The 14,781-nt window shown below is 37.5% G+C and overlaps 1 protein-coding gene across 4 annotated transcripts in view; it reads left to right on the forward strand.

Annotated features, from left to right (window-relative positions):
• The window catches only part of LOC138136213 (GRAM domain-containing protein 2B-like), a 46,135-nt gene extending 31,844 nt beyond the window's left edge, over positions 1-14,291 (forward strand). For 3 of the 4 annotated variants that reach the window (XM_069055276.1, XM_069055278.1, XM_069055279.1), the window contains 7 exons: positions 3,931-4,110; positions 10,241-10,419; positions 10,483-10,586; positions 12,547-12,750; positions 12,802-12,937; positions 12,992-13,317; positions 13,368-14,291. In XM_069055276.1, the coding sequence (XP_068911377.1) occupies positions 3,931-4,110; positions 10,241-10,419; positions 10,483-10,586; positions 12,547-12,750; positions 12,802-12,937; positions 12,992-13,317; positions 13,368-13,454 (1,216 nt within the window). In that variant the 3' untranslated portion in view covers positions 13,455-14,291. The remainder of the gene's footprint in view (positions 1-3,930; positions 4,111-10,240; positions 10,420-10,482; positions 10,587-12,546; positions 12,751-12,801; positions 12,938-12,991; positions 13,318-13,367) is intronic. The other variant, XM_069055277.1, reaches the window with a different exon arrangement.
• Positions 14,292-14,781: the final 490 nt, after the last annotated feature.

The raw sequence follows: 14,781 nt of genomic DNA on the forward strand, positions 1-14,781 counted from the left end.
AGATTTATCAAATATCTGTAATGATAATATATCCTGCCTGAATACCGTGTCAATGTGGCAGGTCAGAACATAACAGTAACATTTATTTGACGCTTCAGTGTTGTTGATTCCAGTTGTGTGTGTTGTCTAGAAGATAACGCCGTGTTTTTGCAACTGTTTGCAAAAGTAGATAACAGTTTTTCAGGAGTCTTTTGTCGAAAGTACTTCGACCTCTGATGCTGTAGCGGTACGAAACATAATCTCTTTATCTCCAACGTAATATTGATAAATAACAAAATGATAGTGACAAATGACCAAACAAAAATATTATTCGTCACAACAAACACAATGCCGGTTTCTGTTTCCTTTGTTGTACTTTGGTCAAAAACCTCTTGATGATTTCATACAACGGTAACAATCTGATACAAGTGTTTGTTCTTAAGTGCATCTAGTCTAGTGTAAACAGGTTTTTTGTCTCGAGGTGATTAGAATGTATTTTTTGAAATTAGTAGACTCTGGTATTTATTGGTGGGTGTTTCCACCACTCGTAAAGTGTTGGTGCCAACACACTCTTTGGGAGATTATTTCTCTCGGAGAACTTCTACAGAAACTCTCGGAGGTTTTGCGAAATGAAACATTTTAAACTAAAATCCCATTGATGATTTTAATTGGTTTTTAGTCACCCTTATTGAAAACGGTAATTTTACGTACAAGCGGACGAAAAGTAACTCTTTTTTGGACGGATAAAGTCACTAGATATACATATCTAGTGACTTTATTTTCGGACGGTGACCCGTGCCATCTGTTGGTCTGTTTACTAAGTTAGCAACGAAACCGACAAAACCGATAATTGTCCTGTCACCATAAATTATGTAAATAAGTACATATGTAATTGTATTGCAAATTGTAAATTTCTCGTTTTGTTGGCAAGCTGATAAAAAATACTACAATAAAATCTTGTCTTTTGTCCTCGCCTGTTTTCAAGCCTCGGCTGCGCCTCGGCTGGAAAACTCAGACTCAGACGAAAACGATGCACTTTTTGGCCTTGGTACACAAATAACACTGCTGTATTTGCAAAGACCAAATTTACATTTTTGTCAACGATAAATAATGTTTTTGGCCTATAGCTGTAAGAAAATTTATTGTGACGTGAACAGGTGAATTGACAGTTTATGCTTTTTTAATAACGGTAATAAATTGTTTTAATTGTACTTTGGCTAGGTTATAAAATGTGTTAATATATGGTAATCTGTCAAGAACCAGCGACACCTGTAGACCTACGTCTTGTCAAAGACCAGGTGCATTTAATTATTTTTTAAAAATAAATAATTCTTTTGACAATTAATTGTTTCAAGCAAATGGGAAGAACATTCTAAGAAAATTGAAAGTAAAATGAAAAAAATGTGCAAAAAGCGTCGATTAAAAAAAATGTGCAAAGAGTCGATCAGTTCGAGTTTTGAGGAGAATGGATATTAGATTTATTTTTACATTTATTAGGGGAATTTTTTAATAAAACTAGATCACTCAACAGTGAACTCTGAAGCAAGCAGACATAACGACCGAGGATAAAATAAGCTGGTCATAAAACGCAACCTTGATAATGGCAAGTGCGCTTACTGCGAGGGTCTAATTTTGCAAATGTGTGAATTTTAAGAGTTTTTGTTGAAAAAATAAAAAGAAGGTAGTGAAAAGAATGATATGTACACCTCTGGACTAAAGTATCGGGTGTTCATTTAAATTTCTCCTCAAAGTTGGCGTCAGTATGCAAAGTAAAAACACAAACAACGCAAAAAAGTGAGGTTAGATTTAAACAGCTGGTCCGTGATCTGTAATTGGTGCGTTCACAATCGACTCGTCAACGCCTACTTTGAAGATAAATTTAAATGAACACCTGATATCATTAGGTAATTAGTTCACCCGTGGGAGGACATGATACATTTAGCCTTCTTGTAATACAAATACCTATTTCGTCAATTAATATTCATTACGAAATTAACACTTACAAACAAATTGCAAATATGTTTATTAGATGTTTCATTCACTCTATATTTTTTGGCACTCGTGGGCCTTTAAAACGCTCGTTTCACTCGCGTTTTAAACTGACCCACTCATTCCAAAAAAAGCCCAATTTACACACGAACTCGTTAAATAAACTACTATTAAAAAGTCTGTCATTTTGCTTTGTGAGTTTTTGAGCTTCTAAAACTTTTCTTCTAGATCCATTTCTCTCCAATAATTATCCAAATCAACAAAAAATACTCACGAGGAAATACCTACGGACCTTTACATAATTATAAGAGATGGAAAATATGCGCAGAGTAGATTTGCGCATTGTGAGAGAACAGTTGACCGCTGCACTTTTTTTCCATTGGTTTGTGTTAGATTATTCGTCGATGTTATTTTACCTAAAGGCAGCCATACACGAGCGGGATTTCCTCAAGGTCCAAGCCGTGAGGAATTCCGCAACGTGTGTGGTGGCGTCCTTGAGGCCGGAGAGATATGAAAATCCAGAACTAAAATCAATCCTTTTTCCGCCTTGAGGCCGAATTTTTTGTCTCTTGCTTGCGGGTATTGTGTTGGCGATAGTCGGCCTTGGGGATTTCCTTGAGGAAAATTTGCTCTGTGTGTGGGGGAGGGTTCGGTAGAGGAAATCCCAAGGAAATCCCGGAGGCTTTTTCCTCGAGGAAATCCCACTCATGTATGGTGACCTCAGCTGTCTACATTTTTGTTGTCTCACAGGACGCAGAATTCCTTTCTGCAGTGACGTCATTGTGCGACAAAGAGTATCCTTAATTGTAAAGGTCCCTTTAGCCCCTCTGCTTTCTTGGGGGAAAACCATTTTAGCAAAAAATAAAAGAGACAAACATGTTCATACCAGAACTACCCTTTGACACTTTTTCGAGTTAATTGACAATTCTCTACACTTAGAGGCCGATTTCAAATTGATCTGCGATGGTCGCAACTTGTATTGTCATGGTAACGGCGCAAAATTGCAAGTTTGAGAAAGATGACGCATATTGGTAATTAATGTGTAGGACAAAGATAACTACACATTTGCGCTGCACCACCTATTTGCGACCATGACTTGGACACTTGGTTCATTTGTCAAAAGCGTGTTTCCGAGTTTTCTGCTCAAAATGAAGTTTTCGTAAGTTTTGGGTTGGCAAAAAAGGGTGAACGAAGTGTTCAAGATTTTCCTCTTCTCATGTTCGCGACTTTTTCGCTCCCATAAAAAGTATCAGTTCACAGCTCTGTTATGAACTATCGAAGGTCGACCACATCTGAATTAAATCGCCAGTTATTCAGGTCAGAACTTTCTCAAAAATACATCAAAGGTGGCGTAACTATCGGGTGTTCATTTAAATTTCCGGACAAAGTTGGCGTCGAAGAGTCGATTGTGAACGCACCACTCGTATGAAAATGTAAGATTTAAACAGCTGATCCGTCATCCGGAATACGTAGTGCGTTCACAATCGACTCTTCAACGCCAACTTTGACCGGAAATTTAAATGAACACCCGATACCATAAAAATATGAGGAGACTATTATCCAGATTGCAGATGTGTGGAATTTATTAGTCACACCAATAAAAGGTTCATCTCAAAATGATTACTTAGACATATCCTGACGTGTAACTGTTATCGAATCTGTTAAATAATGAATGGTGAATTGTCACCAGCGATGAATCACCCTAATCCACCAGTCGCCGTCTTTATCGATCTATCAAGTTCGCTACCACGTTTGCGTCCTCCTCCCCATGTTTAATTCAAAGGGGAACTTTTGCAGATGTCTACTATATCGCCATCCCCACACGAAGTACTTCGAAGTGCCCAGAAATCTCCATTATATAACTCCATTTTGCGTTTCGCGTTTGGGAGATGATTAATACCGATAAGAAGAATTGATCGTGTGATAAGAGATAGTAAATAACACATGGTATTTTTGTCGCAGGTCCTCTGGAAATTTCGGGAGCGCGGGGGCCCGTTCGGCTCCCGGTACGCCGCAAGGGATCCTCGGTACTTCCCCCGGTGGACTTACGGAACAGCCCGCGTCTCAGCCGTGCAGTCCAGGATGCACGTCCCCGTCAATCCAGAGGAGTCCCAGTCACTCGCTCTTCACTAAATGCGATAAGTAAGTACCGAAGGACAAGTGGAATTTTTGGGACCTATCTGGAGGACCGCGCTGTATATTTTTAGAAAAGCGATGGAAATCTACAAAACAACACATGCGGGCGAATTATCGCACTGGTTAATCGCGAAAATAACTCTCCAATTAATAAAAGCGGCGATAACGGCTTTTCTAGAGGAAACAGGTGCGCAAACTTAGATAAGGGTACCACCAATACGTGGTGGTGGTTGTAGTGTACCAGTGGTACACGTTGTGGTCGGTGGTACCCAGTCGCGGGCGCCGCAAGTGCCCACCACGGGGCCGCTGTTATCTACAGATGATCACAATAACTACGACAACAGCACCTGATGGGAGGTATCGATTGACACGATTGACAGCGGATAAGGCTTATCTTTTTATACACCTTATCTGGCTGTTCGGTGTTCAGTTGTTATTTCTCCTCGGTACGACGAAAACGTATTTCCGGTAGAGTTTTACATGAGAAAATTCCAACTGGTTAATCGAGCAGCGAAGATGCAGAAAGACGACACCACCAGTATCAGCAGCAGCGGTTCCAACAGCAGCGGGTCCAGTTGGAGCACTGATTTTGATTCGTAAGAGTTTTTAACAATTTTGCGCCGCGAAATGTCACTGGAACACCGGTTCGGAAACATTTCATTGCGACCGTGAACTTTCGATTGTTGCCTTGCCTAGATGCGGTACCTCCAATCGGATTTCTTCGACAATCAAATTTGCTTGCTTGGCTGTCGAAGTCCTGCTTCCTATTGTGACGCAATGCGAACGAGACCTGTTCTTATCGAAGACTTTCTCTTTCCCATGTAGTTATTATCATAGGTGTTATTAGCAGTACCATATTCGCCAACACCATTGTCTGTTTTATTTTGCAATATTTTAGTGAGTGTGCTTGTGAGATTTCTTTTTCATGTCTTGTTTAACTTTGGACTTTCCTTCCACTTATTTACAATTTATTTTTACTTTTTTTTTCCGCGTTGGGCGTTGCAAGGCAACTGTTGACGTCGACCATTAACATAACGAGGCAACAATCCAAAGATCATCATAAAAAAAAAAATGAAAAAATTGTTACGATATCGAAACGAGGCTGGCGCTTTATCCAGTGTTATTGAAAGGAGTAAAGATAAATTTATTAACACGCTTGACCTACATTCTGATAGGTTATATCACATAATTAAAAGTTTTTGCAGATAACGTTAATTGTGAGTTGCTCTTTGGTTGGAAGAGAAAGAAATAATAGAGATTGATAATGATCATTAATTATTACAAGAGTAAAAAATGTGTGGCTGGTACAGAATGGTTCATTTGAACCTATTATACATTTACTTGTGAGGAAAAATTTCAGGAAATTGTTTAAACAATTTATAACAATTATTAAAGTTTTGGAAATTACGTTTTGGACTGGAAAGCTATGCCAGATAGAGCTTAATTGCGTGGAATTTTTTTGTAGACCATAAAATGTACTGCGAAAAAGTCAAGGACGGCCATTTTGTAATTATTATATCATGCGTTCAAATGAAAAGCTGGGCTGAGTATGCTTTCAAAAAGTAAACCATTTGGAACAGTTTCCCGCCGTTTCACACGAATGACATTTGTTTATGTTTAATCGGCACATGATTGAACATGTTTGTTTTGAGCAAAGGGTGCCCTTGGATATTTGCTTCGAGAATAGGAATCGTTAGTTATTCTATTTTTAATGTAAAACATTGCAAAGAAAGAAAAAACAAACATTTTTGTTTATAAATTTTAGGTTAGCTGTCAACACGCTCTAATTACAACTGTCAATTTACACTTTAAAAAAGCAAAGCAACTGACGGTTTCCCACGCCTTCCCAGTCCAGGATTTCATTTGAACGTTCAGATACTCCAATTTCCCACCGAATTAGGAACAACTGATTAAAAAGAATATAAGTGTCTAAAAATTCTCAAAAATTCCCGTTTTTGGGTATTATAAAAAAAAAACGCTGCCAATTACAGGTACAGTTGAATCCAAAAAAAAAAACCGGAAATGAATCTTTTCCTAATGTAAATTTGGTTTTGTCCGTTTGTCAATTAATTATCTACTTGTCAATACCTATCAAATCATTTTTTAAAATGTCATTGAATTTTGACCATAATTCTAACCTATCTCTAGAACGTTTCACACTATTAAAAAACCAAAAAAAAAGTGTTCATTTTTTTTGACGTATCCCATTTTTTTTAAATCCAACTAGTTTCCAATAATTTTCGATTTTGAACAGCGAAAAACATTTTTTGCGTGCTTTTTGTGCTTGCATTTTTATAATAATTACAAATTTTCGGTTGCACAAAAAATGTTGTGTACACCTTGGCCGCGAAGTCCTTTAACATCCTCGAGATTGTCTGCCTCGGCCGCAAGCGGCCTCGGCGACGATTTTTCTCTCGCTATGTTAAAGAATGATTTCGCGGCCTCGATAATCGATATACAAACAACTATTTTCATACCGTGCCTTCAAATAAATTCGGAATTAGAGTTGGCTATGACTTAATTATGAAGTTGGTAACATGCAATTTTTAAAAGCACAGCAGTAACCTTGGACAGCACAGTACACATGTTAAACGTCTATTACCAACCATTACTAGATAAGATACATAAATCATAGCCTACCCTAATCCCGATTTTTTTTTGAAGGCAGGTATATTTATCATTTTAATCCAATTTGTTAGTAATAAGACTTAGAAAATTTCAACTTTAAAAACGTTAACAATTTTTATAAATTGTTTAAACAATTTCCTCCGGATTTAAGGGATTTAGAATTAAATTTTTTGTTCGGGTTTTATCTATTTTATGAATGTAATAAATATCGAAAGGCATTTAAGATTGACACAGTGTTGTTTTGAATGTAACAACCTTGCAACCTTGTAAAAGACAGGTTGATGACTTTACTTTAACGCAATTAAGCTCAACTGTGTTGGTTCGGAGAACAACGGAAATACTAATTGCCTAAAATTTTGTAAAAGTCGTTTTAAAGTTTACTCACAAAGAACTCTATCATGGTGCAGGAAACGGAAGCAAAAAATTAGAATATAGTCTAACGGTCTCACAATACCTATTTTTGGCTTCAAAGTAAAATCTTTTTCGAAAGAGTTAAATGTCAAATTAAATACGGAGTGATCAAGAATGACTGAATCTGTTGGTAACAATGAAAATTTGAATGATTTTGGTACCACTGCAATCTAAACGCATTTTCGGTTTGACAGTGTTGACAGATAAATTTGAAATTTACCATCAAAGGTTCATTTTTGTAATAAGTAGTTTGTTTATTAAAATGGTTTTTACACTTTACATTTTCAACATCGTGCGATCCATTAAATTTGTTATTAGAGTTGGCGCCGGAAGTGCCAACGCACGTCTAGTTTTGAACTATCGCGACAAACGTCACATTTAATGACAATTGTAAAACAGAAAATGGCGAATTAAGATTCGAGGAATTAAGAGAAAAGTTACAATTGTAATGTTTATTTTATTAAACAATGTTACAACAGATGCTGAAAGTGTTCAACATTTTGTTCTAAGCACAAACGGGCCCTTCGTTTAACTCCACTGATAACATTTTGTAACAAATTTAATGGATCGCTCGATATCTTGGTTGCCACCGAGTGCCAACTGTCTTTCTTTTCTGAAAACCGACATAACCTAAACTTTTTTAAACCAATATTTTGAAAAATATTGGTGTTTTTGGCACTGACTGGCATCCGGATGTTTTAACTTGACACGACATTTAAAAAAGTTTAGGTTATGTCGGTTTTGAGAATCTGTTGGCAATGAAACAATTGAAATTCGATTGAGAATAAACATGATAAAGTGAAAAGGTTCCTTTTATATTGTCAAAACAGTATCGAGTTAGAATTAGACAACATTCTAGATTTGCATCTACGCACAAGACTGGTTAGTCCGGTTAGTGAAGACGCACTCATTGTCCAAATTCAGGTCTTCATGTGCGCAATTAATTTGGCTTTTAAATACATTTTGTGTCACACTTTTCGAAATTACTTAGACTGGAGTGAAAAAGATTTTCCTTTGAACTTAATCTCTAAGTTATAGATGTTAATTTGGAGGTTACAGAAGATGGTACCAGTTGTAAAGATCAAACAAGGATCAATAATTTGCAACAGACGTAATATTGTTGTGGAAAAGAAAGTAAAGTGTGTCAAGTCTAACCAACTTCTTTGGCACACTTTTATGACTTACTTCTTTACAATATGCAATTTGTAAACAAATTAAATACTTACCTCTTATTTCCAGTTTCTCAAACGTGCTTATCATTTTTTACAACCTTGATTACAGCAACCGTTGTTTTATTTCTTATCAAGTTTTTATCAACTACAGGAAATTCAATAATATAATAAATAACAAAACTAGTAGTTTAATAACCTTAGAAACTAAAATAACTCAATAAAAATTAATACGTTTATGCTATACAGGGTGTCTCAGCTAAGACTTTCGAGCCTAATATCTCGGTTATTTGCCAACGGATTTTTATGAAATTTAAAATGCAGATATTTTAGACCGTGAAGGTTCAATTAGTAATAATAAAATTACCTCAAGTTAAAAAATGTAATTTTAACACATGTTTCCTTTATCGAAAATGATGCGCGATTATTATTAGATTGTTAAACATTAAAAAATAGGGATCTACACAAACAATTAAGTAAATCACTTGTCTGATTCAACGAAAAGATTAGATTTTGTTGTTAAAAATTTAATGTAAAATTTGAAGATATTTGAGCAGTTACCTTTTGAAACAATTGATGATTAATTGCCAAGCAACATTTTGTACATCCTTTAAAGTATGTCAAAATTGGGCGCGTTTTATTAGAAACGTCAAATTGTGAAATTTTATTGAAAATACTCTAAAAATAGACTACAGCGGCAGAAATTTCAATATTGTTGAAAAAGAAAAAAAAATTGCTTGTGGAGAGTGTCGTAAGAACTTCAATGACACAGTTCGTTTTCTCGTGGAACACTATCCAAATGTAGGCTTTACAAAATGTAAGGTTAAGAGAGTCGTCAATGTATTTGAAGACACAGGAAGTGTACGTGAACTAAATTACCTTGCTAAAATATCCCGATCGCGTTTTAGTCCTTTATGGAAGAATTAACGCATCCAGTATAATAAATTACGTCCAAATGTTGTCTTTAACTTTGTAAATGTTTGTAAGGTTAGCAAGATAAACGTCAAATATGTCACCTGCGCTTCTGCGAAAAGGGATGACCAAAATTCTGCAAAATTGCGCGTTTGTTTCATAAGCGTCTACGTTTTTGTATTTGCAGCCACGTTTAACACAGTTTTTTTCTTTTTTCTTCCAAACCAGACGTCTTTCAAGGACGAATTTTTCCCTACAGCATTTTTTATTGACGATCAATTTTTTATGTAAATCTTAATTGATTCAACATGGCATGTAAAAATTACGTTTTTAAGACTTGGGTGATTGCATTAATGGGATTTTATTCTTCACCGTCTAAAATATCTGCATTTTAAATTTCACAAAAATCCGCTGGAAAATAACTGAGTTATTAGACTCGAAAGTCTTAGCTGAGACACCTGTATAAAAAAAATTGCATAGCTTTGCGTAAAACGTCATTTTAGTCCTTTGGGAGTAAAACCACAGCCGATTATGTTAATTTATTGGTAGAGAGATTGTAATACGTCAAAACAACAATAAAGTAATGTGTGAACAAGACTATTAAAAATATGAGTGCCTTTTCGTCCCTCGTGTAGTTATTGCCCTCGCTGCGGTCATGAAATGTTTTGTATTTCTTTTTGAGAATTGCCCAGTATTTTTAGAACTCCGATTGAAAATCGTCGTAGATCGAGACAGCAAATCGCATTTTCCAAAATCCACCGCGTTCACTTCCATTCCAGTCGTCAGCAGCAGTTTGTATTTCTTCGTCCCAACAGTCCACGGAGTCCCCGGTTCCATTATCTGAATTGGCGTCGTTAGCGCGTATCGGAAGTAATTAATTTCGCCATCTGTTGCACCGCGCCACTCTTAAACAAAGCATCCTGCATAAAAATGTTATCCTGTCGCATCCGACCGACGGATTCCAGTTGGAAGCGACTCTTTCGTGTCCGTCGAAGATGACAGTCATTTTGTTTCAGGGCCTCTTTGAAACATCTGTCCACGTCGACGCCAGCCATGACGGCCCAAGCTCAGCTGACCGAACCTCCGAGTCCGAAGACGGCGAAGGAGTCCAAAGTGCCTACGACGTCGAAAGCGCGCCAGAAAAAATTCAACAGGCACTTTCCGGCCGTGGACGAAGACGAAAAAGTGCTTAATCGTGAGTTTTTACGAGATTGTGCTTTACGCAAAAATTAACAGTGCGTGTTTCATGCCGATCCAGACTATTCCTGTGCCCTCATCGGCGACATCCTGCTACAGGGTCACTTGTACATTACCAAGAACTATTTCGCGTTCTACTCGAACGTGTTCGGATACGTTACAAAGGTAAAGTTTCTTCTGCGCTCTAAACACACCACTAATAAAACCAAGTGCACACGTAACGCTTACCTCCGCAACTGAGTAAAAGTACGTTACAACATAACTTACGTGAACTAACCTAAATAAAACTGAGGGAATTTACACTTTTACAAAACTGTGTGGTGTAACTCGGGTTTGGGGGAAAATCTGTCAACGTGACAAATGTCAAAAACGTCAAATAAGACCGTGTAAACATGGTATAAAACGCAACGGTGCCTAATTAAAGCATCTGATTCAATTGGTTGAGTGTCTTTGTGGCCAAAAACCAAGCTGTCATAACCATATAAAGCAAAAAGTACTAAAAGGCAACTCTGCCAACCTTACTTTTGACGTCTTGGAGCGACACGCAACGGGAATGCTCACAGCTCGCAAACCAAACATCGCAGGTGTAGAAAGTCATGGTCAAAGTGATCGTCTTGAAGTACTTTTCACGGATACGTAAAAATATTTGGAGTATCTTCATCAATAGCAGAGAAACAAGACGACGAAAAAAAAGAGTGTGTTTAAGACCGCACGACAGAAGTGAAAACTTCTATGATGCTCGTTACTGATTTTAAGTAATATTATGTACTTACCTATTCTATAAAAAATATATCATTATGGAGGAATAAGGAGCAAGGCATAAATAATTAATATTATTTCATATTAATTAATAGAAACTGCAAATACGTCCGCTTTTAGAGGTACACTCTACCAAAATTTGTGAGGTTAGGTTTGGATGTTTAAGTTTTATTTTCTTGGCGATGATATTGAACACAACACAGAACACAAGTTTTCGCAGCAATTCCAATACCCTGTATTATAATAATTTGTCCATTTTCCTCTTCACATTTTGCTACACAAATTTTTCCAACAGATGAATTGTTGAAGCCATATAATTGAGAATTACGTATTAAATCCTACATTAATCGGTAAACTTACAATATTTGTCGTGTCTTTATCGTTTATATTATATAAAACTATACAGGGTATTTCACGAGTGATAATGAGCCTGACGGAATAATACATTCAACCCACAATACATTTTCGAAAAAAGCCGGACATTTTAATGACAGTAGCCAGCTTTTTTCGGAAATATAATGTGGGTTGCATTTTAAATTACGTCAGGCTCATTATCACTCGTGAAATATCCTGTATATATATACAGTTACTCCTGCAGCTCTGCACTGAGGTCAGTCAGGTCACAACACAACGTACAATGAAAATTTAAAATTTACAAGTGACGCACAGTTGATTGTTTTTCGCTCGCTCCGCTAAAAAACTCGCCTCTCTTGATTTTAGCTTGCCGTGTCGTGCTGCGAACGATTTTCGCTTGTATTTTACCGTGTCGCATGAAACTAATTCACTGCTCTCGAATAAAATGTAAAGAAGTTTTCACTTCAAAAATATGTTGAATTTTCACGTGCTCGGACAAAAATGGTCACATCTCAGCGTCTCCAAACGTTGGACAAACGCCATCAGGGACTTCGTCCAGACCTCTACATTTCTCGTGAACGTCATTTTCATCTAACACTAACGTTCTAGCCGCGACGACCGTTTGAAGTGTAAAATTAGACGGTGGCAGGCGCGGCAAAAAGAAAAAGTGTGGCGGCTCATTTGTTACGAGTGTAAGATGGAACGAGGTTACAAAACTGGACAAGTCAGTTGGCAAAACTGCCAAGTATGGACACGCAAAGAGCAAAGTTTTCTTGGATCATTGGCCTTGTTGTTGTAAATCCTCCACCTTGAAAATTTTTCCAAGATGTCTTGTTCTGCTCTCAAAGTGCTTAGGGACATGTCTTGGAGATTTTGCAAACTTCTCCCGCCACATTTATTTGTTTTATAATATTCCGCAACAATTTGTCTTTTCAAATTAGTTCTTTATTGTCACATTAACACAAAGAAATATTCTTGTTTGTTGTTAGATATTTATGCGAACTGATTCCAGCTGCTCATTCCTATGTTGTCCGTGGAGAAAATAACGAAAGAAAAAACCGCTAGGATAATACCCAACGCCGTTGGAATATCAACCAACGAGGACAAACACGTCTTCGGCAGCCTAATGTCACGCGACAACACATACCGTTACATGGTAAAGGTTTGGGAGGTGGCCCAGAACGCTTCGCTCCTGGTCGTCGAGCCAGAAATTGTTGTGAGTTGTTGCTTGTCGTCCATTATTGTTTTTACACTCGCGATTTGACAGGAACCGGTGCCGGTATCCGACAGCGACAGTTCGGAGACCCGCGAAGGCGAGAGCGGGAGGGAATCCCCGGCGCCGATCCCCAACATCCTAGCTCACGTCGTGTTGCCCAGCAAGGAACACTGCATTCACAGAGATGGTGAGTACCAAATCGAAGCAGTTCTCAAGAGTTTGACAATCCATCCCGTTCCAGGTCCCAAACTGGAGAAGCAACGTTCCGTGGAGTTCGTCGGCGCTCTGAAGCAAGGCATTTCCAAATTCGCGAGCCTACCAAGACAGAGCCTAATCCTGTTCACCACAACGCTACTTCTAATCCTACTTTTCCTATCAGCAGCTGTGTTACTATATCGAATTAGCAAAATCCAAAACAAATATTCCTACAATTTGCAAGAGACGATGGTCGCGTCCGGCAGCGAGGACATCTACAGTAACCTGCTCCAGTACCAAACCCAGCTGCATTCGAAGTCGGCGGGGGCGGTGCACAACTTCCTCGACTCGAATCTGGACCAGATCGCGAAGGTAACAATCGAGGGAAAGCGATTTGGATAGGGTAAATTTGCGTGTTGCAGGTGAGACAGTCTCTGGAGGCGCTGTCGACTTTGTTGTTGCCCAACAACAGACAACAAGAGGCCAGTTCCAGGGACAGCAGCAGTTAGCCGAAAGCCGGCCCGAAACAAGGAGTTAAATTATTCTAGGAATAACGTGATCAGTATTCAATCTTTCTAAAGTTAGATTTTAGCAATATTCACTTAAAGTTGTTGCCCACCATACCAGTATCGACACTAGGTTAAACCGTACAGGTTGGCTGACCTGTAGAATGAAGCGCGCGCTATTTGATATTTGCCAAATTAATTGCCATAATAATTATCGATTTGGGTAGTACTGGAGATCAAAATTTAGTACCCCGCCACTGTATAGTCAGCACGTTTTAATAGTAAGCTCAATTAGTCACTCTTGGGAAGGTTTCTGGTGAACAGTAACGAACAGAAAACCTGGGAGTCGTTTTTTAAAGATGTTCCGTTCAAGAACACTTTTTAGTACAAAGTCACTACATATTAAGAAATATTCCAGTTATTCCGCTTTGGTTGATTTCTTTGATGCGTCACTGACGATATCAACTAGCAATAATAACAGAGAGATTGCATTTTTTACTGTTTGGGAATTGATGCTGTGAATTGGTACTGAAGGTTGTTAGGTGATCAAACGGGTGTTTGACTAGACTTCATTATCCTAACTAGTAAAATTGTTGAAACGAAAAAAAATCTTTTATTTATATGTACAGTTTTCGTACGTAGTTTTAATAGAAAAATGTACATTCTTTGTTTTTCATTTTTGGTGTACCTATCCCGATGTTTATGTTAGGTGTTAATTTATTGCGGTTAGAGTTTTTTTGTGAATATCTTGTTTATTTTTTGTAAACATGTTAACATATAGAAGAAACCTGTGATATCTTGTTTGTTTTTGCTTTATCAAATAAATAGTGTTACAATTTGGACGAGACCTTTCTTTCCTCCATATCAAAAAACATTCACAAACAAATTAATTATTCAGGCAAGACCCAAAGAAACTTCTTTTATACCCCACACCCTCTTGTTCACCCTTCCCTATCCCTGTGTGTGGCCAAACAAGACTACAGCATCCAAGGATGAAGGATGTTAAATTTAACTTTCTTGAAAGCATCCATCTTGTAAATATCCTTGAAGGCACAAATAATGAAAAGGTTGGCAACACTTGGTGCATTTGAGTACTCGAATTTAAAAAACAAAGAGAATGGCGTGCACGAGACTAGGAAAAAATATAATTGTCAATAAAATACTCAAAATCGAACTTAATGGTACTAATGGTGGTGCTAAGTTTGACGAAACGTTTGAGATAAAATGCTTGTTTTGTAAACACAGATAAGAGGAACGTCTAGACAGATACGGAATTTTTAGAAACAACAATAACTTAATCCCTTTCTTGTTTACTTTATTTCAATTATCG

Source organism: Tenebrio molitor, chromosome 8 (genome assembly GCF_963966145.1).
Source record: "Tenebrio molitor chromosome 8, icTenMoli1.1, whole genome shotgun sequence".
In the NCBI taxonomy this organism is placed as follows: domain Eukaryota; kingdom Metazoa; phylum Arthropoda; class Insecta; order Coleoptera; family Tenebrionidae; genus Tenebrio; species Tenebrio molitor.